The 22,332-nt window shown below is 39.0% G+C and overlaps 1 protein-coding gene across 1 annotated transcript in view; it reads right to left on the bottom strand.

The window, feature by feature from the left end:
• Positions 1-22,332, bottom strand: part of Slc35f1 (solute carrier family 35 member F1) — a 401,203-nt gene that overhangs the window by 39,035 nt on the left and 339,836 nt on the right. Inside the window, exons 4-7 of the mRNA XM_015500686.2 lie at positions 19,390-19,549; positions 12,159-12,315; positions 10,321-10,373; positions 5,212-5,366 (exon numbers count right to left, since the gene is read on the bottom strand). Of these exons, the coding sequence (XP_015356172.1) occupies positions 5,212-5,366; positions 10,321-10,373; positions 12,159-12,315; positions 19,390-19,549 (525 nt within the window). The remainder of the gene's footprint in view (positions 1-5,211; positions 5,367-10,320; positions 10,374-12,158; positions 12,316-19,389; positions 19,550-22,332) is intronic.

Raw genomic sequence — 22,332 nt, 5'->3', positions numbered from 1 at the left:
CCAATATCTTCCTCAAACATAAATATACACAAAAATCCATTACTATAAGCATTTTTGTATTTTGCAAAATTTTTGCTTTGACCATAAATTCCTCATAATGATAAAAGTAACTTCAATGTTCTGAATGAGGGTATCTGGATATGGTGGAAAAACCTGGGGACCAAGGCTACTCCTAGCTCTGACCCCCATCTGTGGAGCACAAGAGTAACCCCAGAGGCAGGCAAGTAGAGATCTGAGAAGAAACCCTGGGTTTCACAATGACTATTTGAAAATTCAAGAATTTCCCTGAAGAGTCTTTTGTAAACTCCTTAAGGCAAAAGAAAGTTATTTTTTTTAATTTAGATGTAGATTAAAGGAACATTTAGCTATTTCTTTGTTTATATTAAATGTAAATTAAATAACTATTATTTCTTTGTTACATTAACTGCTGTTATTCACAAAACAATTAGAAAACAACACAAGGCAGTGCTTCTTCAAGAACCAAGCCATGTGATATCAATGGCAGTGAAGGAAAGGAGAATAGAGCATTTGTCTATATCCTGACATTGTTGTTAAATCAACAGGGCTTTGCATAAACTGCCTCTATGCTGTATGCAAAGAATTTTCAAATTATTTTAAATAAGATTTTCAAATTATTTAAGACATTTGTGCTTCAAATTAGAAGTGATAAGAACAATTATATAAATTTATTTAAATAAAAAAATAGAAACATTGGATGCGAGTGGAATTTACTATGAGTTAATTCTCCAAATGACATTAGCCAAAAAGAGCATCAAAATTCCATAATTAGCTGTTAAATAGTAATTTCCAATATTTAGCAATGTGTAGAGACATTTTTGGATGTCATTACTGGGGGATACTACCAATATCTAACACATTAAAACCAGGGATGCAGCTAACCATTCTATAATGTGAAGGACAGGCTCCTGTAACAAGGAATTGCCTGATCTAAAATGGCAATAGTGCCATGGTTGAGAAACCCTTCACTAAACAAAGCATAAGCAGTCCATGGAATACTATATGGCCATTAAAAATAATCTTATAAATTAGTGATTTTTCAATTCTGTATATTAGGGTATGTGATGGATCACCTGAGGGGATCTTAAAATGCCCCATTCCCAATAATCAGGATCAAACTCTTTGGGATAGAATCTAGGCACAGCTGTGTTTTATATTCTTTCTTGGTGATAGAAATATATAGCCAGATGTGAGAGTCACTAATTTAGACCCACATTATATACAGACATTAAATAACATGGAAACATATATATTTTAAATTTAAATAAAGCATGTGGCAAAACTATGTACAGTGTAATTAAATTTCTATTAAAATATATATGAACTGTAAAATATATGTGCACTGTAAATATATGTATGCATTGTAAAATGGGACCAAAGTGTAAGGGCACTTATTTGTATATTCTTTCTCAGAATTAGTATGTATTTATTTGCAATAAAAGTCAATAAATCACTCTGTAAATAGTTTGACAGTTTCTTCTAAAATTAAATATACCATGACCGTACAACCCTGCAATTATACTCTTGGGCATTTATCTCAGAGAAACAAAAACTTCTGTTTACACAAAAATCTGTACATGAATGTTCCTAGAAGTTTTATTTGTAACAGCCCCAAATAGAGATAATTCAGTTGTCCTTTACCAGGTAGGTGGTTTAATACACTCTAGTACATCCATACCGTGGAGTACTACTTAGCAATAAAAATGATTAACTACTGAATTATGCTCAGTGAAAAAAAGTTAATCCCTAAAGCCAACATATGTATAACTGCAATTTATATAACATTCTTGAAATGACAAATTTTTACAAATGGAGAAGAAATTAGTGGTTTCAAGAAGGTGGAATGGGTGAAAGGGAAGTAGGTAGGATTATAAAAAGGCAACATGAGCAATCCCTGTGGTGATGGGAATTTCTTAATGTGGACTCCATCAATGTTAATATCCCAATATTCTTGTATAGTTTTGCAAGATGTTACCAATAGAGAAAAACAGATAAAGGATTATGGAGTCTCTCTGAATTATTTCCTAAAATTGCTTGTAAATCTATAATTACCTTGTGTTAGGCAGCTTTTCATTGCTGTGACCAAAACACCTGACAAAAATAATTTAGTAGAGGAAAATTTTATTCTGGGCTCATGGCTTTAGAGGTTCAGTCTGTGGTTGGCCAGTTCCACTGCTCTGGAACCACAATGAGGCAGAACATGATGGTGAAGGGTGTGGAAGAGGAAAGCTTCTTAGCTCAAGGCAGCTAGAGAGCAGAGAAAGCAAGGAGCCAGGGACAAGATATAATCCCCAAGGTCATGCCCTCAGTGACCTACTTTCTCCAGCCTCGTCTCACCTGCTTACAGTTACAACCTAGTAATCCATTCAAATCATTAATTCATCAAATGGATTAATCCACCAATTCAATTACCACTTTCATAAACTCATCATTCACCTCTAAACACTCCTGCCTTGCCTACTGTGAGTTCTTTTGGGGGGACGCCTCACATTCAGACCACAACATCTTTATCAGTTTAACGTTTTTTTAAAAGAATAGGAATCAATCTTAATGAGAATAAAAAGCAGCTACTGTGTTGGAACGAGCTCTGCCTTAAGGAAATACATTTCAAATAGTGGCAAATATATGATATATGGGGATTACATGGTTTCCTCATCAACAAAGCAATACATAAGGGCGAGTAACACACAAGGGAAACATACAGTGGAAGGAGAGGATGGTTGCAGAGTTTTAGAATTTACATGATACATCAGCCCTCTCAGCTCCTAATGCTTGCAAATGTGAGGAACCCCAGGTCTAAGCTAAAGTCAGCGGAGGTGGCAGATTTAAACAGGAATGGGCACTGCTCAGGTGCTCCCTGTTCCCTCCAAAATAGTGATTTTCAAATTCAGAGAGCATTGGACTCACAGGAGAGCCTGTTAAGGCAAACATTCCCAGACATGTCCCCAGACACTGATTCTGTGACTCTGGGGTATGGCTCATAAATCTGCACTTTTAAACAGGCTCCTGGGGTGAAAACAGACTTTTAAGAACGCTGCTCTAAGGGAAGCTGAGAGGCGGACTGGGTCTCCTCTGCCCAAGAAGTGATGCTTGTCCTCAATCAGAACAATGAATTTCAGTTGTATTTCCTAAAGGGAGATTAAAGGGATTCTTCTAGTAAGGGAACTTATAAAGTCAATTACAAGGTTAATTGCTCAGAACTGAATTCATGTTAAGGAATGGTCTAGATATGGATTCTTAACTGCAGAGAAGAGAAAAAAAAAATCATGGCCATTTTGCTGTAGTAAGATCATGGCCGGGTAGTCCCTAGGGTCTGTACAGTGATTAGCATTTTGAGGGATCCTGGTTCTCCCAGCACTGTGGTCCAGTGGTCAAGAGCAACATGAGGGGAACATATCATGGTTTTCTTCTTTTTACCCTTATGAGTACTTGGGTGACCTTCCATCAGGTGGAAATGAGCTTGGAATCTCTTAGAATAAGGAACACAGAAATTAAACTATTTAGACAAAACAAATTATTAACAATAAATATCATCCAGGCCTAGGTTGTTTCTTTTAGCTGTTATATTTTTGCCTGTGTACTGGACAAAAAGCTCCATATAAAATAGAAACTCAGGGAAAATGGGGAAATGTTGGTTAAAGGGTACAAACTTTCAGTTTTAAGATAATAAGTTCTGAAGATCTAATGTCCAACGTGATGACTGTAGTTAATGATAATGTATTAAATGTCTGCAGTTTGTTAAAAAAGATCTTAAATATTCTCACCACAGAGAGGAAAAAACAAAACAAAACTGTGGTGATGGATATGTTAATGAGCTTGATTGTGGCAAACATTTTACAATGCACATGTATATCAAAACATCATATTTTATATATATATATATAATTGACAAAAACTGGATACACACACACACACACATACATATTTATCTCTCTCCAGTTTTTGTCAATTATGCCTCAATAAAATTGGGAACAAGTAGGGACTTGCACACTTATCCCAGCCCATAGCCACGGCCACTTTCTCACTCTCTGCTGTCTTTCAGATCTGTTTCTTGTCCTTCCAGGTACTAGTCTTGTCTGTGTTCTTCTCAGTTTGTTTCTGGGCTTAGGATATTTGTTCCTCTTGATGATAATTCTGATTATTCACTTAAGTTGCTTTGCCTCTTGTCATCTCAAATATCCACTGTTTCCAGCCCACCCTTATTCTAAGAGATTCCAAGCTCATTTCCACCTGATGGAAGGTGTTCTGCCCACTAAGGTGCCCCATCATCTGGCCATGCTGGTGTGTGCTGGTGATATTAACTATAATACCACTGATGAAGTACATGGTCACCAGTGACCAGGTACTGTCTCTCCTCCTTTTGCCTGTCCTACTTTGGTCTTACGTGCTTAGACATTCCATACTTGGCCTGCTTCACTCTGTGTTTTCAAAGGACTAGTGAAGGAATGGCAAGTGGGTCTCTTCACACATACCAATTCTAAGCCATTGTTAATGGATGCAGCAAGTGTGGTGTTCAGAACAGCACTAGACCTTGGTGTGTCATAATCAATTAGTCATGCCTGCCTTGGGTGAAGATATGTGTACGGTCTTGCATTCTAAGAGGGGGCCATCTTCTGACAGGATACTTTCTTCCTTTCTTCAGGGCTGATATATTAACTGAAAATGCCTCACAAGATCTCTTTGCATTCCTTTACTCAAACTCAAATCTTTCAGAATAGAAACTATTTCTAGTGCATTAGCATTTTCCATTCATTTTTGCTATAAAAATATCTGCAAAGTAGAAACTGCAAGAATTGTGTCTTTTCTCCAAAGAGAACATAATCTGCCAATGCCTTTGGCAGAACCCATTTTGTGCTTGTAGTGCGGGAATTGGACAAATCTTCCTAGCTACAGGTCAGAAATAAGTGTAGCTTCTGGGCTGAATGGTATAGGGAAAACTGTTCCCTATTATTTAGTCTCTTCCTTCTGTGGCTGTTGCTTATCTTTTACCATCAATTGAAGTTAATGGTCTAGAGACAAAACTTAGCCTCTGTCTTAGAGCTGAAATGTGAAAACCCAAATCATGGGAGCTTGCTTACAAAATTGCATTCCTATTTTCCACACAAAATCAGTGTGTCCCACGTCCCAGCACTCTGACCGGTGTGTCATGTCTACAGAGTGTCATCTTCACATGGGAACACTGACTCAACTTACCTTGTAGTGGAAGAGAAACAATCCACAGAACAGGCTGTACAAATCCGCTGTGAGCAGAGAGAGGTTGACCGAGGTGGCGCTGGTTTTCTTTATGACAACTGGCATAAAGCTGTAGAGACCAAACATGCAGGCACTAAAGCCAACATAGAGCAGTCCTGGGGGAGAGTAAAGAGAGGAATGTCAGTGCCTCCTCCAGCATCCTCAGCATCCCCACTAGGAGGACCAAGAGGAATCTTGCACCCGACCTACGGCTCACCGAAGGCAGTTTTTCTTCCTCCATATTAATTTTGCTTGCCCCTATAAAAAGTACTTAAGGGTAAAAACTTATTTCTATATGTTTCAGATCCTATGTTTAACAAAAGTGACATTAGATCTACATAAAAATTTTGAGCATGAAGTAAGTAAACTTGGTACAATAGCCCCCTCTAGTGTGGAGGACATGCCCTTCACTCCAAGAGGAAGAGGGAAATGCGTTTTCATTATTTCAATAAGGTAGATCTTGTGTGTATATTCTGTCATAGTAATATCAGAAGGTTTTTGATTCTCCATCAGAAGTTTCAATTCTCTAAAAGTAGCCAATTTCCCTATACTTGGGTTTCACACTACTTGTAATTCATTTTCCTCTTAATCAAGTTACTAAAAACGCAATAAATACTACATAACCTATGACTAATACATGAAAAGACATAAAATTAATTCAGTATTTCTTAAAGAACTCTGTGATTAACAGACTCTGAACAGATCCATCTTTAAGTCACTAAAAATAATCAAGTTTGGATAGAATATAGTCCACACTATTTTTTTTAAAGGGCATCATTGATTTGCATCATACCATGTCTGCGCTCCAATGTTCCAGAATTCTTCTACTCTTTATTCATATTACCTAGCATGCCCTGTGTGGATTCTGACTTGTGGGTTCTGATGTCTTATATTCACTCATTTACCCAACCATTATTTACTGAGTACCTTCTATACCCTAGGGACTCTGCAATGGGCTAGAAATACAATGAAACACAAGATGGACCAGAAGCTTAGGGTTGCTATTTGAGATCTGCAGGAGCGGGTAGTGGTTAGAAAAGGTGATTAGATAAAGCTGCTTTGTGGAGATGACATATACCTTGAAGGCTAATGGACTAAAAGGAGACAGTAGAAAGCAAGGGAAGAATATTTTAGGCAGGGAGATCTTCACATGAAAAGAACCTGAGAAGGGACAGGGTATAAAATCTTTGAGGAGCTGCCAGGGTCCAGAATGACTGAATGGGCAGTCACAAGAAATGAGGTAGGAAAATTAGGAAGAGGATGTATTATACCAATACTTGTGTCTTAGAAAGAAATTTATGTCCTATTCTAGTTGCAATAGGAAGACACTGAACAGTTTGTAGCAGGAGTTTAAAGTAATCTGATTTTCATTTTTAGATTACTTTGTCTACTCTGTATAGAGCAGATGAGAAAGAAGAAAGCCTGGGAGGAGACCAGTGGAAAATTCAGTATCCTAGCCCAGGCAAGAGAGATTAGTGGCTTGCCTGGGCTTGCTCCCAATGGCAGGGGAGAAGAAGGAAGGAGGCTAGATCTGTGAAGACTCAACAAACCCTAGTGAGGGACTGAAGGTGGGTAGTGAGGAAGGGAAGGTATCAAGGATGCTATGAGTTCTAGCTAATTTAGAAACTAGGTGAATTATGACAGTATTTACTGAGATGGAAAGAACTAAGGGAGACTAGGTTTTCAGGGGAAATAAAAGCTCCATTTTGAAAGTCAAATTTTAGATGCTTATGTATAATCCATGAGGATTTGTCTATTAGAGAGCTGCATAAGTCCTTGGAGGGCTCAGAGAAGAGGTGTGACTTTACAAGCACACTTGCTAAACCGAGAGAGTAGAAAAACTGGTATACAGCAGACTTTCACTCTACTAATCAGGCTAACTCAGACTGCTACCGGCTTAAACATATTTTTTAAAGCTGCAGAAATTAAATACAGGGGGACACAGTGGAATAGATACGCCATCCCAGTGGTCTGTTTTGTTAGGTGAACTAGTGCTTTGGTGTACGATTACCCTGTTTGTAAATACCGCAGTCAATCAAATGGACACACTGTTAACAGGAGAGTTGGCCTGCAGTCCCATAATAGGAAGCCATGAACCCAGTCAAGGGGCCTCAACTGTCTACACCTCAGATTCATTGATAAAAAGAAAGGTGTACCCTTAATTAACTCCAAGATTCGCCCTGCTATGTGGTCCCATTATCCTGTCTTCAAGGGAAGGCCAAATCTTGATTGGCCTCCTTAAAACAAACAAAACAAACAAACAAAAAAGGAATCAAACCAGAACATCAAGTACTGAACCCCAGTACATTTTCTTTCCTACGACATTTGACTTTCACCTTAGCCTGGATTCATTCATACATCCATTAGTACAATATGGCAAATGGGACAAAGGGAATATTTAAGTTATTTACTGGACTTCCAGCTGTGATTCTAATGTTTCTGCTCCCCAGGAGCATACTTCAGCTGGATTAGGTTGTATATTTTACTTGAGTTTACTGTTCAGATAATCACAGCCAGTCTTGGTGTTCAGTAGAGTAAAACAAAGGAATAAAAACTATAAGAAGTAGTATCTTGCTTTTAATCATTCTGTATCTTGCAACTGTCCCACACTGTAGGAAATTACAATCTGTTAAAACTTTCTTCAAGTCCAGAAAATATAAAACATTTATCCTTCCGTCTACTCTAAGGAAAAAAAAGATTTTTTATTTTGATAAAGTAAAAACCATATGAGCTGTCCAAGAGATTCTAAGAGGTAGATCAGTGTTGTGGAAAGAGGAAGGAGAGAGATTCACTGACAGATGATGGAAAATGAAGAGAGACTCAGATTATGTTCTTTTACCCCAACCAATATGAGTTCTTCAGAGATCAGAACTTGGGCCACTCTTGGGTGACTCCCCAAGGAGTGTGAGGAAGGTGAGATGATGCTGACCACCCTTAATGTTCCCTGCCTCTTTGGTCTAGGAGTGGCAGTAGGTGCTATTCCATGTCCCAGTTCCCCAGACAGAAACTGCAATGTCTACCTAAAGTCCTCCCCTTAACATTATCTCCACCACTTCCCATTTGTCTATATTTTATGAGATGGGAGAAGGTAGAATGGCATCCATCTTCTTTGCTGATATTCATTCATTTGCTCATTTAGCAAACACTACAAACACTAATTCATAGAACTAACTGGACATAACTTTCTTAGCCTTGTATTTGAATACACAACCAGGGTAACTCTGCATCATGTACAATCACAAGAGTGGAATCCTAAATAGAAGTTATACTCTTGTACTTACAATTTGCCAAAATATATTCTACTGTTGTGTATAACTAAAAAGAACAACAAAAACAACAACAATAAAAACACCTTCTCTGATAGCCATGTGCCCACAATCAAGCTAAACAAGAAAAAGTATGTAGTTGGCCAGTGTGAGGACAAATGTGGCCCAGGCATCACAATTTCAAACCCAACCCTACAAATCCTTCAGAAAGAGAAGGATGGATATTTGATTCCCCTTCTGGGCCATTTGGGCCTAATTTCCAATCAAGAATTAAATGGATGACTGTGTAATGTGTTCCTTTTACACTGTCTTCATCATCTTGAACTACAGAGGACTGACATTTTAATGGCAGTCTGGGAGCTTAGGATAAAACTATCTTTTGATGACACATTTAACTAACACAGAATTATAACAGAGCCTCGGTGGACATGCACATGACATCCACATAATTAGAGGAGAAGTTCTTTTTGATCATTATTACTAAAGTCAATATCAAATTAATTCATACCCACAGACCACTGCATGTGAAGTGCTACTAAGCACAAGTAACATTTGAGAGTTGTGGCTTTGAGAATCACAAGGCAAATTTGCTTCTATAACCTGCAGCTGCTTTCCTTTCCTGGCTGCCCCCCTCTGCCTTCCCCATCCTCTCCTCTCTACTCATTTTCATTTAATTATAACATCCTATACATACATTTGAGGAAAAATAAATCACAGATCTTTGATGATATAAGGACTGAGCAGCCCTTGAAATCACTAGTGATATCCCTTCGGGGATGTCACATGCACTGCCATGGCTCACACGTGCCTTCAGAGGAAATGATGTCCCCAGCAAGGTGGATCTGGAGCATAGGGGCCCAGAGGTAGGTAAAGTGATGCAGGGGACTTTATGTCCTTGTTCTCTTCCCTTGTCAAAGGAAGCTGTCAGTTGTGTCAAATCTATATAGGCTGGAGATGGCTTGAACAGCAAGCTCCAGTGTTGTAGAAACATCTGTATTTTTTTGCCTTCCATTTTCATTCATTCTGCACACATTTCTCAAGCGCCTCTTGGCTAAGCCAAATTCCATGTTCACTACTGGGACCCGTGTGCCTCCGGATAGACATGGAGGGTACCTGCTGAGGGCATTCAATGGCAGTCCCTTCACGGGCTTGCTCTGTGATCGATCATTAGAGCATCACCTAGGATTTGAAATTCTTGTCCTCAATATTTTAGAGGAAAGTGATTCTAGAAACAGGTGGAATAGGATATGCTCTGGATGACTATTAACTAGCTCAAAGCATGTCTGGTATTTTCTAGGTTCATTTGGATACCGAAAGGATTAAGGATTTCTAATGTGCAAACTGCTCCTTTCTGAAAAGGTTTTTATGGGCTCAGAATGCCCATTACATTGTTTCATTTCATGCTTTTTTGTTAAGTTCAGTTTTTTCCCTTTTACTAAAGTGCCGCTTTTTAATGATCACATCAGTTTTGTGCTTCCTGGCTAGACAAAATTGCTGTCATTTCTGTGCTACCACTGCCTCAGGGCATTTTCCTTTCTGGTTGGTCTTTAACCTAATAACACACTTCTGTGTCTATCCACCATAATGGCACCTTGACAGTGATAATGTGAAGAAGCTCAAGTAGGAAACATGATGAATTACACAATCTGGTCTCTCACAGTGTACAGGAATCCCTGAAATGAAAAGGGATTTCACCATCTTTTCCCCCTGCCATTCAAAATCCCTCCCTTGTTCATGCACTGCGCCCAATCACATCACTCTTAAGATTGCTAAAAACAGTATCTTAGGTGTGCAAACCTCTTACCTATTTGCCAATCCCAGGGCACCTTTAACAGCTCCTTATGCTCCATAATAGCTCTGCAAATTCAAAGAAAGCAGACCTGATGAGCAAGATGATAATTTGTTCTATTTTCTCCCTTCTCTTGATTTGCCATATTTATACAAATAATAAAACAACCAATTGAATTTCAAAAATAACTTTGAGCCATACAGAGGCAGCCTGTGATCTTGCCAAGAGTGGCCAGCAGTGGTGAGAGCTTCCTGGTGGCTATGGTAGAGCTCAAGACTCCACTGTCCTCAAATAGTCCACCCAGATCCTTTGTTCCTTCTCACTCATGTGCTTTCTAAGAAGCAATTGCCCAGATTCAGAAAATTTCTGTGCTTGCAGCTTTAATCAATTTTCTGATTGGGCATTTTCTAGAGTAGTAGTTCTCAAGGATAAAAGTATCTTAAAGTCATCTGGAGACTGTGTTAAAATACCACTAGAGAGCCTGATTCTGCAGGTCCAGGTGGGGCTCCAGGAGATGCATTTTGGACAAGCTCTCCTGCAATGCCAGGACTGCTGGTCTGAGGACCATACTTTGAGAACTACTCAATAGAAGAGGACCAGGAGGTGAGGCTGGCACCACTCCACCAGCATTGCTTTGGTGCCAGTGTGCCTTCAATTATCCTATTTGCTAAACAAGCCTTTATTTGGCAACAAGTGTCCCTCAAAGGGCTCAGTCATCAATAATGGGCTGTGACTGAAGCAAATGAGCACTAAATCTCTGAATATATATTTTGGATTCAAGTATAATAAGCCATAACATGAGCCATCCATCTACAGAACATTGGCTATGAGTAGCTGATCTAGAAAATTCATTCTCCTCTCCCAAAGTTCAAACACCAAACTTAGGAACTTTAAAATGCCACCACAGTTTCAAACTAAGTTCTTCTCAGATAGTCTTTCCCACCTCTATGCTTTGTTTGGTGAGTTTTTTCACCAGTATTCAGGATGCCAAAATCTGGAGGCTGGCTAGAAATAGCCTATATACAAAACGTGTTTAAGGTGATGCCACATTATCTTCCATTAGTAATTTAAGATGTTGAACCAACACAATTACAAAATACTTGCTTTGCGGATAGAATTTGATGTGAGAATTAGTCACCTGTAGAAAAGGATTTGGTGAAATTAGACTGGAAGTTATACTACCATTCTTTACTTCTTACATGAAACTAAAATGTATGTTCTGTACTGATGGAAAATTATGATTTGACACTTATTCTCACAACAAATTGAGGTACTGCATAATTCATTAAGTGATGATTTATATGCACTAATTCCAGGATTATTACAGAACTTGTGCTTTTGATTTTTTTGAAGCTTAATGAATATTGGGTTACACTTTCATGTTTTTAAGGAAGATGGAAATACTTAACTCTAATAAATGAATTTGATATATGATCCATGGGCAATAAAAAACAAGTTTATAAAAGGGCAACTTACAACCAGAGGTTTCCTAGTAGTTATCGCTAGTAAACAGAATGTCTTTTTGTGGAAGTAACACTGAATTGTGATATTTATGCTTAATTTTTCTACCTCTCTAAATAATAACATGCTTACTAGGTTGGAAGAATGGATGCATTTTTAATGCTTTCTTGAAAATTATTTTCCAGGCCTATTAAGTGTTTTATAATTTATAGAAATTTGTGTAGTTTGAAGGAAATTTATTAATAAATATACTTTGCACATTTCATGAGACCTTTGTGTGGGAAGTTTGTGACTGCTTTTCTGCCTTGATTTTTATACTTTTAAGGACAAAAACTTTAAGAATAAGTTCCATTTATTTGCTCCTTGAATTTTTTGTTATTTTTTTTACTCACAATTGGATTCCACTGAAAAATGCACCAAAGAGACCAATCATTCCCAGGAATTCCACTCGGCTCAAGGTTCGGATGATGTATTCTTCCCAGACGTTAGAGATACCATAGAGCGTGGCTCCGCCTAAGACCAGAAGGTCCCCTACCAGCTTATTTTCCCCTAGGAACCAAAGAGAATAGAGAGAGCCTCATTAAAAGTTTCTTAATAAGGGAATCTGGCTGCAGCAAATGGAGCTTCCTTTGCCCATTCTATTCTGACATTTTTATATGAAGTCCTGCGATTTCCAGTTGAGATGGAGTAAAGATTTTTTTATCTGTACTCTCTCTCTCAGTGTGTTCTGATATAAAAAAGGTTTCCTATCTGGACACAACCAGAAGTTTTCCCTAATCAAGAAGGGGACTCAGTACTTTCAAATTGATTCTCTCCATCAAGTTCAATGTCTGCGGTCCAGTTATGTGTCTGTGAATACATGCTGATGTGTGCATGTGTTCTTTTTGTTTCAGGGGAGTGAACTTGGCTTAGAACAAATAGGATCAATTTCCTCCCCTCTGCTCTACATGGTGAGAATAAATAGAACAGAGCAGGCAATACTACATTTTGACCATGGGCAAAATGTGCACATACATGGACAATGAGATTAAGAGGATTTATGAGCTGAAAATTTTCAAATTTCCTGAAGAAAATAATGTATAATGCAGTATAACGTTAATATTTTGCTTTTTTTTCCATCAAAAAAGTAACTTGTTTTAAACTCAATTTTGTTTTGAGTCCAATTTTTAATGAACGTTTTCCCAGTATTTCCTGTAATTAGGTAAATTCTTTCCACTCCAGGAAGGGTGGAGGTAGGGAACAGGGGAGTTGAATCAGCGGCAGCAGGGCCTCACTGATGGGCTCTGTACCCACGTGGGCTCTGGCTCTAGGCTGCAAGAGTTGGCAGGCCAGAAGCTTAGCTGATGTGGCACTCTGGGGCAATGTGAGGTGTGGGGATGAGAAGGTGCTCACTCTAGCATGATTCTCAGGAAGGGACTCACCTGGACTAGCCTTGGATTCCCGGATTAGTTGGAACAATCTAAAACTGTAGAACTGGGCTCTCAATTGGGAGCACAGGGCATATTCTAGGTAGAGGTTTCACATGAAAGCCTCTAGGCAGGGCTTGAAAGAACTCTGTGTGGTCACCTTGGAGCATTGGGTATCTCCTCTAAGTGGTGCCACTTTTTCTGAGGCAACGTCCCATTCCTGGTAGGGATTGGGGAGAAAAAGGAAGAGACTCTGAAAGGCAACAGTTTGCAGAGTCTATTCTCAAGGGAGTGGAGCTGAGAATGAAATTGTAAGGGCTAGGAGCTTTCCCTGGGTCCCTGGGGAGCTAGTCATTGCTATCCAGCAGATGAGCTGAGAACTTAATGAGGTCTTGGTGAGAAACCAGACCAGGTAGAAGGTCCCTGCAGGCATCTTCTGGGGAAGTTAGGGTTGCTATGACAGAGTGTGAAATCTTCAGCAAGCTTTTATGTGTCAACTAAAAAAATAATGAAAAAATTTAAGAGGTTCATTTGAGGAACACCTCATAAGATAAAATATACCTATAGCCTGAATTATAATGAACACAATTGAGTGTCTTTTCATTCAGGAGACATTTAAGAATCTTGTGATGACACAAAGTCATTATTATGAAAATCACTTATCATTACACTAGGGGAGTATGAAAGGTCTACTTAGTAGAATTCTTGGTCAATACAATTAATTTTAAATGACTGGATTAAGGAAAGCTAAATCATAATGAAATGTTTTAGTGGGAATTAGGAGAATATCAATTCTACCTTTTAAAAACCCTAAGAAGACACACTGTTTTGGTGAATAGTCTTACCAATTTTTTCAAATTTCACATTTGTATAGCTGTGGACTACTCCATGAACTGACCTTCACTATAAGAAATGTATTCACCAGTACTTTGAGTCTCAATAATTCAGTGATAATTTTGGATAATAAGAATTCAATTTTGTGTAAGTGCAATTTCAGAAATATTTTCAGAGTTACCAGTGATAAAAAGATGAAATAATATTTATTAGAATTTTAACTGTTAATTATATTTATCAGTTTGTAAGTAATTCTGAAGTGGATCCATGTGCATATAGCATATGCTATAATTTGAATCTTAAATGTTCCCCCAAGGTCCCTGTGTTGAAGGCTGGGTCCCCAGCTTGTGGTGCTTGCTATGGAGAGGGGTCAGTGGGCATGGAACCTTTAGGAAATGTGACCTAGAGGAAGGAAGTGAGGTAATTGGAGGCGTGCCCTTAAAGGGGGTATTGAGACCTAGCCCCATCCTCTTACTCTCTTTGCCTCCCTACCACCATGAGGTGAAGAGGCCCCGTCCACCATGTGCTCCTGCCATGATGCACTGTGCTACCACAGGCCCAAAGAAACAGGACCAATGGGTCAAAACCTCTGAAACTGTGGATCAAAATAAACCTTCCTTTTTTATTTTAAGTTGATTTATCTCCAGTATCTGTTACATTGATGCAAAACTAACATGGCATGTTTGAAAATTTAGTTGATTAACCACTACATAATTTTATACAACCATATTATATAATGAACTGCTTTATATAATAAGGGAACTAATATTTTGCATCTAAAATTTGTGTCTAATTAACTGGAAATCACTATGTACTACTCCATATTTTATGAAGTTAATGTAGTAGATCCTGACATGGCGGTACTAGTTCATTAAAAAAGTTTCATGGGTTAACACTAGGCAAAGGAAAGCTATCATCTCTGTGTGCATAAAGATACATCAAGTGATAACATTTTCTAAATTTTGAGTAAATGGGAACATTTGAAATGATGAAATGTTCATCTAACCTGAAACTTCTCTTCCTCCTTTGAATAGCGTACCATTGATATCTAGGCACCTATTGTTTTCCACTCCATGCCTGTGACTTGTTAACTTCCTACCTGTTCTCTTACAAATAGGGTTGAAGGGCATGGATTCTCACTTAGCTTTATATTCTGAGAATGAATCTGGGGAAATAATGCATTCTCAATAAATATCTAGGTGAACTGAGCTCACTGAAAAAGTCTGAATTCAGGTAGAGTTGGGAATAGTCACACCTCTGTCACTTACTAACTGTATAATATTGGACTAACTACAGGGTCTTTCTAAACTTCAGTTTCCTTACCTTAAAATGTGGTTATTGTGAGAATAATAATACATGTAAAATGCCTAGCATAGTATCTGACACTAAGTGTTCACAAGTAGTAGCTAAAAAGTGAATCAATCATTCCCTTTGAATAATCATCTGTCTCTTTGTGTTGGGCCTTTCTCATTTTGGATTACTCCTTAATTCTAATCAACCAAGTCATAATTGTTTTTCAGGAATTGGTTTTCCAATTATTAGCCTTTGATTTTTCTTTTCCCCTCCTGAGATAGGATCTTACTATGTTGCCCAGGCTGCCTTCACAAACCTCCCTTTCAGCCTCCTGAATAGTTAGGATAATCGTCATGTACCACTGCACATGGCTTCCTTATTAGATTTTTGTTTAAGCACCAGAAATATCATGTTTGGAGGGATATTTGTGCACATATAGTGATAGAAGGAGAAGAGAAAAGGTTGTTAAGATCTAATGATAAGTTATATTATCCTGGAATACTAAAGACTATTAGTACAACCCATGTAAAGGTTCTCATACCACTGAATACATTTGAGTCTCAAATACTGGAATCATTTGTTTTGTTTTTCTGGAACTCAATTTGAGCTCCAAAGTCTGACATCTGGGGAATTTTCTCCACTCTGTGCAATTCTGGAAGTTGTTCACCCTAATTTACTATATTAATGAAACTATATATTTCTGGCTAGATTTCACATCTGGGCCAGATGATTTAATAACAGGCACTCTTACATAAAAGTTTCTTATCTTCTCTGAGCCTTGATTTCTTCAGCTGCAAAAAAAATGAGAATAAAAATTCTTTGCACAGTTAAGATTAAGATAATACAAGAAAGCACCTGACACCAGTGGGCACTTGACCAAAATGTCACTTTTATTTGTGTCTAATTATCTGGCTCCTTGAAAATACTTTCTTTCTCTTGAAATATATATAAAATTATGTCTAATAAAATTGTTGTTATGGGTAACTAACATCTTTGATAAATGAACTAAATGCAATGAATGTTTTATGGTAGAGAATATTCTGAAGGGCAAGGAAATATGTTTTATAATAAGGAGCTACTTTAATTGTATTTTATTTTAATCCTGTTACCTTCTAACCTTCTATTTTATATCCATAAGTTTTCCCAGGGAGGTAGAAGTCATGGAGATATGTCTCTTGAGCTTTCCCAAGCCATTTTTATGCATTCCAACATATATAATATTCTCAGAAGCAATTTCCCTTGCATCTCTCTCCCAGCCCACAATGATAACAGCAGTGATGATCTATCAGAAGGGGACTTTAAAACTGACATGGAGCTCAGATGGCACAAAGAGGCTATATATATTAGGATCACCAATATTTACTGACCAACTTGGAAAAGACACCTCCTTTCATGTGAGCTCAAAGGTGTGGGAACTTCCTAGGGTGGGTGCTTAGTTTCTGTAATGGGCACGGAAGGAGAACACAAGTGTCATTTGTGTCTTCCCACTATGTATGCCACTCACAGGCTAAAAGGCAGGGTCTCTCTCTCCCAGGCCATGATTAGATGCCTTCTCTTTACCTCTGTCTACAGAAGGCAGACTTGATGGTCAGGTGTCTACACCAGCACATCCCAGGTACATCATCCTAAGCCCTGACATTTATGTTTTGTATCTGGAGGGCCTGATGCCATTTGAGAAGCTTCCTTCAGAAAGGTTAAATCCAATGAGTAATTCCTAGATAGTGGGTGAAGAGACATGCTGACAAAGTAGAATTAAAGCAATTACCTTAATTATAATGAGGTCAAAGTAACTGAATGGGCCAAAATCAATGTGCTGGGGAAGAGAACTGCCAAAATCCTAAAGTAAGGTGAAACATGGATTAAACAACATTAAAAAAAGGTCAGACGTTCTTTTATCCTGTGAGAGGCCCCTGATAAAGTGATGATCATTAACATAGAGCTGAACACATCATTAAAGTTCTAGAGAGTGCCTGAAGTATTGTGGAAAAGCTCCGTGTCCTAGGCTAGTTAATACAATTGAACCAACTCTATGCTAATGATACAGAAAAAATGGGGCAGTGTATTTTTGGTAATGATACACACCACTTTTAGGATGATATTGATCTCAAAATCAATGTGGGGTTTTCCCTTCTTAAAAAATACTTTATATGATAGCTTAAATTGCCACCAAATTTTATATTTTTATTGAAGCAAAGTATGTCCAAATGACCCCTTTCATCCTATATCTGGGTTGGCCTTAAAATATCATCCCATGTACTTGGTCACCATTTCAATAGCACAGAGGGGCTCTGTGACAATAGTTTAATTTTTGTTAACACTGGTGCTTTAGATGTCACAAAGGCAATAGTGCTGTGGGCCTGACTCACATGGGCAGATGAAATACCACTTGATGTTTTAGCCATGTCCACATTAAAAAAGAAAAAAAAAATGACCATTTTGAAAAGGTCCTAAAGGACTTACTGTCTTTTTCTTAAGTTGTACTACTTTTCTAACACTTCTTTTGAAACCAGAAAACATTTTTTAATAGGATTAGTGTATACAATCCATGTTAACATTAGAGGCTTAAATATTCAGATTTATCAGGACAAGTGGTCTCCTTGACTGTGGAATGTAAGATGATGGCCAGGATGGCCAGGATTGGTAGAAAGATTTTTTTTTTAAGGATACAGAATTCTTCTTAGTCTGTGTTTACATAATACCCAGAAAGCTGAGAAAGTGTATTTAAATTGAAACTTTAGGACTGGTCACATTGCATCAGATAAAAGTACCATCTGATTAGTTCAAAAGAGATTATTCATATCGAGATCACTGATGACATGTAAAGACACAAATTTGGCCCTTTGATCCGATATCTATTGATATGCTTGGAATCAGTGTTTCACAGGGGAGAATTGGAAAATGCCAGAGTGTGTACTGTTAGACATCTATCTGTTGAGGTGGAGAATGATAATGTTGTTCAGGCTGTGGTCCTAGGAGGCCAAGACTGTCCCTCTTTTGCTCTGTCTTGTGTCATTAGCCCCCAGCAACAGGAACTTTGGGGTCTAGTTCTTGCTGTCCCAGCTCTGTGACTTTGGTTGCTCTTATATGTCAAATATAAAGAAGGTGAACAAGGTCCTTTCTTGCTCTAAAGTTCTATGGGGCAACATAAATGACATCATTTTGGAGACTTTCTATGACCTAGTCTCATAAAGTGCAATGCCCCAATTTTTAGTTTTTATTATCTAATTTCCTAAGAAGAAAGGGCAATTCCAAAAACTATAAAAAAGTAGAGACTTTCTATCCCATGCCTGATGTTAACATAGGCAGTCATTTTTTTCATGTTCCCCAGACCCTTCTGTATTACAGGATCTTGGTGTATTTTAAAGAATTACAATGCTTTTTAAAGTATCTTCTGGAAATCTCTTGCATCGGGGCTTCCCAGTAGGTTCACAGAAATCTGATGAGTTAATCACGAAGCTTCATCTTATGAATCATGAAACTTCACCCACAAGCTGTGATTAATATCAGTAGCCCCTCCCTCACAACAAATAAACAAAAATCCATGCAAGAGGAGATGGTACATAGCTCTTCCTTGTAAAGATATCCCACACTCCTGATCTAGCCTCTAAAGGTTAAATACCCACACTTATGCTAAAAAGCCAACTTTCATCTGGTAGTTTGAAAGCCCAGTCTTTCTCTGACTTGGCAGAGGAAAGGCTGGGGTATGGAGGAGTAGGGAGGAGTGTGGAACACTCTGTGCTCCTAGAATGAACTGTCTCATGAAAACTCCTCTCTCTAATCAGCTGGTCTAGGCCAGTAGCTTTGGCCTCCCAAATTTCCTCCGAGTAGATGGTAACTCCACTTTAAGCACTGTCTGCAGGTTTCTGAATTCACCTGCAGGCATAATGCCCCCTTCATTCACTCGAGAAACATTTATTAAGTACTTCCTGCATGCCAATATTTTAGGTGTGGGGAACAAACACGAATAGGACACAGACACTGGCAAGACCAGGTTCCTAAGATCCTTGTTTCTCCCAATCACAAACATTCCATTTCTTGCTTTGGTGTCCCCTGCAGAGGTCACCAACCTGGTGACCACCCAAAGACTCACCTGCTCCCTGATGCCTTCCCACGAGCACATCGGCTCCTACCATGCAGCCCATTCCCAGGATGCAGACAACAATGCCGATGAAATGCACAGCCTTGTACCGGATCAGCAGGAAGAACCAGGAGAGCAGAATCACCACTGGGATCACAAAACAGTCCAGGAGCTATTGGAGGGAGGAAGGTACATAAGAGGAGGTTCAGGAGTGCTGTACTTGTCACTGAGGAAACCATGTCACTAATTCAGCTCTGTAGAAAATATTTCCCCTGAACCTGAGTTTTTATGTAGACCCAGAACTGATTCAGTTAAAACAGAACTAAATGCAAGTTAACTTTAATTTTTCACTTTATTGTAAACATCCCATGAGCCTTGAGGGAAAGAAGAAGGCAAATCAATAAGGCAGGTTGGCAGTGAAATTTCTCCTGCCCCTTCTGGGGTGAGGGCAGCATTGCCTCCCTCTTCTTCAGAGCCCTGGTGGTCTCCACTGGAACGCTTAGGCACGCAGAGGAAAGATCCAGTCATTTCACATGATTCCATTACTTCAGGAACAGATCTCAGAATGGAAGGTGAGGGTATTAGAACGTTTATTTAATTTAGAATTTAGACAGAACTTGAACTTAATTTCTCCCAGACAATTGTCTCCCTACTACCAGTAAGAGTTACTTAGTCTGTCCTTGTCATTTTACTCTTAAAAGAAAGAAATGCTGTGCCAGGTGCAGTGGCACAGGCCTATAATCCCAGCAACTCAGGAGGCTGAGGCAGGAGGATTGCAAGTTTGAGATCAGTCTCAGCAACCTAGCAAGACTCTGTCTCAAAAATAAAACAGGCTGGGGATGTAGCTCAGTGATAGAGTACCCCTGGGTTCAATTTACAGGAGAGAGAGAGAGAGAGAGAGAGAGAGAGAGAGAGAGAGAGAGAGAAACAGAACTCTAAATATTAATACAAATATTAGTCTTAAGGCTTTATAAATAGATTTAAATATTATTGTTTTGAAAAGTTTGAACAAAAAGTAGAAAAATAACTTTGACTTCATTTTTATGCACAAGAAATTAGATTCCATGTGACACGGAAGCCCCCAGAGTTGGTTCAGGTTGCCTCGATCACATAGAGATGTAATATGGTGAAATGAGAAGATCCCACATCAAGAGTCAAAAGACCTGAATTGGTGAACTAGGGCCTGACTTGTAGCTGTGTCCCCTTGGGTATAAAAAACGCAGAAGCTCCAGATTCTTATTAGAATGAAGACAACAATTCCACCAACTTTCCCCAGCGATCAGTGTGAAGCTCAGAGATAATACATAATCAAAGTATTTTGTACAGTGTGAGACACTCAATGCCTGTTTCCAAACATGTGTTCTGTGCTGCACAGAACTAACTCTCAATGTCACCCCTGGAAAAAACTCTGGATACACTAACCAGGGCAGGGTCTACAAGAGACAAACTAATGTCCCGGAGAACTTCAGACTCCATGTGCCAAAGAAGAAACTTGTGATTTATCCTGCTGCTCAGTGCAGCTCCTTGCTAGAATCTTAAGCAAGTGACTTTATCATATAGCAACTAGCATGGGTAGTGATCCCCCATGCTCCTCCACTCTCATGGCCTGCATCCTATTGATCACTAAGTTCTGCCACTTCCACCTTTGAAATGTCTGCCATGCCTATTCCAGCCATGCTCTCCCACTTGTGCCAGCTACGCTGAGCTAGCATCCTCTCCTACTTGCACCTAGCTCTTCCTTCCTGCCTCAGGTCCCTCACTCATGAACCCCCAGCTTCTGTAATGTTGCACCTCAATTCTTGAATGTCCTGATTCCTTTTCCTTCAGATCTGCACTTGGGTGTTGCCTCCTCAAGAAAGCCTCTTGGATCTGTAGGTGAGGTCAGGTCCTGTTTGATGCTTTTGTTGCACTGTGCTTCTCCTTCATGCTGCCAGCTGCAATAGTACTGAATTAACACGGAGGAATTGGCATAATATCTGACCTCTCTCCTTACCTGGAGGTTCTACAGCCTGAAGGACTGTACTCCCACCGAGCAGAACACTGCTAGGATCATGAGAAGTATCCAATAATAGTTATTGATCAAATATATATGAAGATTTTTTTTAATGATCAGAAATATCAAATTAGAGTCTCTAAAATTCATTAAAGGCTTGGATATTTGCAAAGTATCCCTGAATGTCAAAGTGGTTTCTTGGCAGTGTGAATAGCACTCAAAATTCCCTCCATCCCCAAAGCATTTTTGTGACCTGAGCAGACCCTCATGCATCTCTAGGCACTGGTCTTCCCCTTTGCAAAATGAAACAATCACTCAGAATGGAAAGCTGTCCCGGGGGTTGCTGTGAGATGATGAGGTTAAACTGAGGAAGCATCATATGAATACTGAGCAGCACTGTGAGGCTGGGGCCTGGCCCAGAGGTTGTGGCTCTCCTGGAGGGACTTGGTGCAGGAGGTGGCAGCAGGTAGGATTGCATTGCAGCCCACAGTGGCTCACTGCACAGTTAATTAGCAATGTAAGTTAACGAGCCGACTTGATGTGGTAATATGTGCTAAGGCAGGTTTTACAACTGGCCTCAGATGCCGCTTATGTATATTAGGAAACTTCAGTTTGCCAGTGAAAACTGTTCACTTAAGCACAAAACAGTTGGTGATTTGTTCTTAAAATTAAAAATGATTGAATCAAGTTGAAATTTTTTTTGCTACATGCCTCACAACTGGGATTTCATTATCTGGCTGGAAGCCCTCGGTCAGTAGAGCTGAAGGTCTCCATTCCTGAATTATTGAGTGCAAACTAGGCCACTTTCCAATCTTCAAAGAGGGCTGAAGTGAGTCTTTTTGTTTCCAGTGTAATTAGAAACCTCCAAGCATTTGATATGTCCTGGGGTCTATTTCTTATTGGTTTTAGCTAGAAAATCCTTATTTGTGTCTGGTGGTCCTGTTAGTGAGGGAAGGTTTTCC

This window comes from Marmota marmota, unplaced genomic scaffold (assembly GCF_001458135.2).
Source record: "Marmota marmota marmota unplaced genomic scaffold, marMar, whole genome shotgun sequence".
NCBI classification, from domain to species: domain Eukaryota; kingdom Metazoa; phylum Chordata; class Mammalia; order Rodentia; family Sciuridae; genus Marmota; species Marmota marmota.
This window is presented reverse-complemented; position numbering and strand designations above follow the sequence as displayed.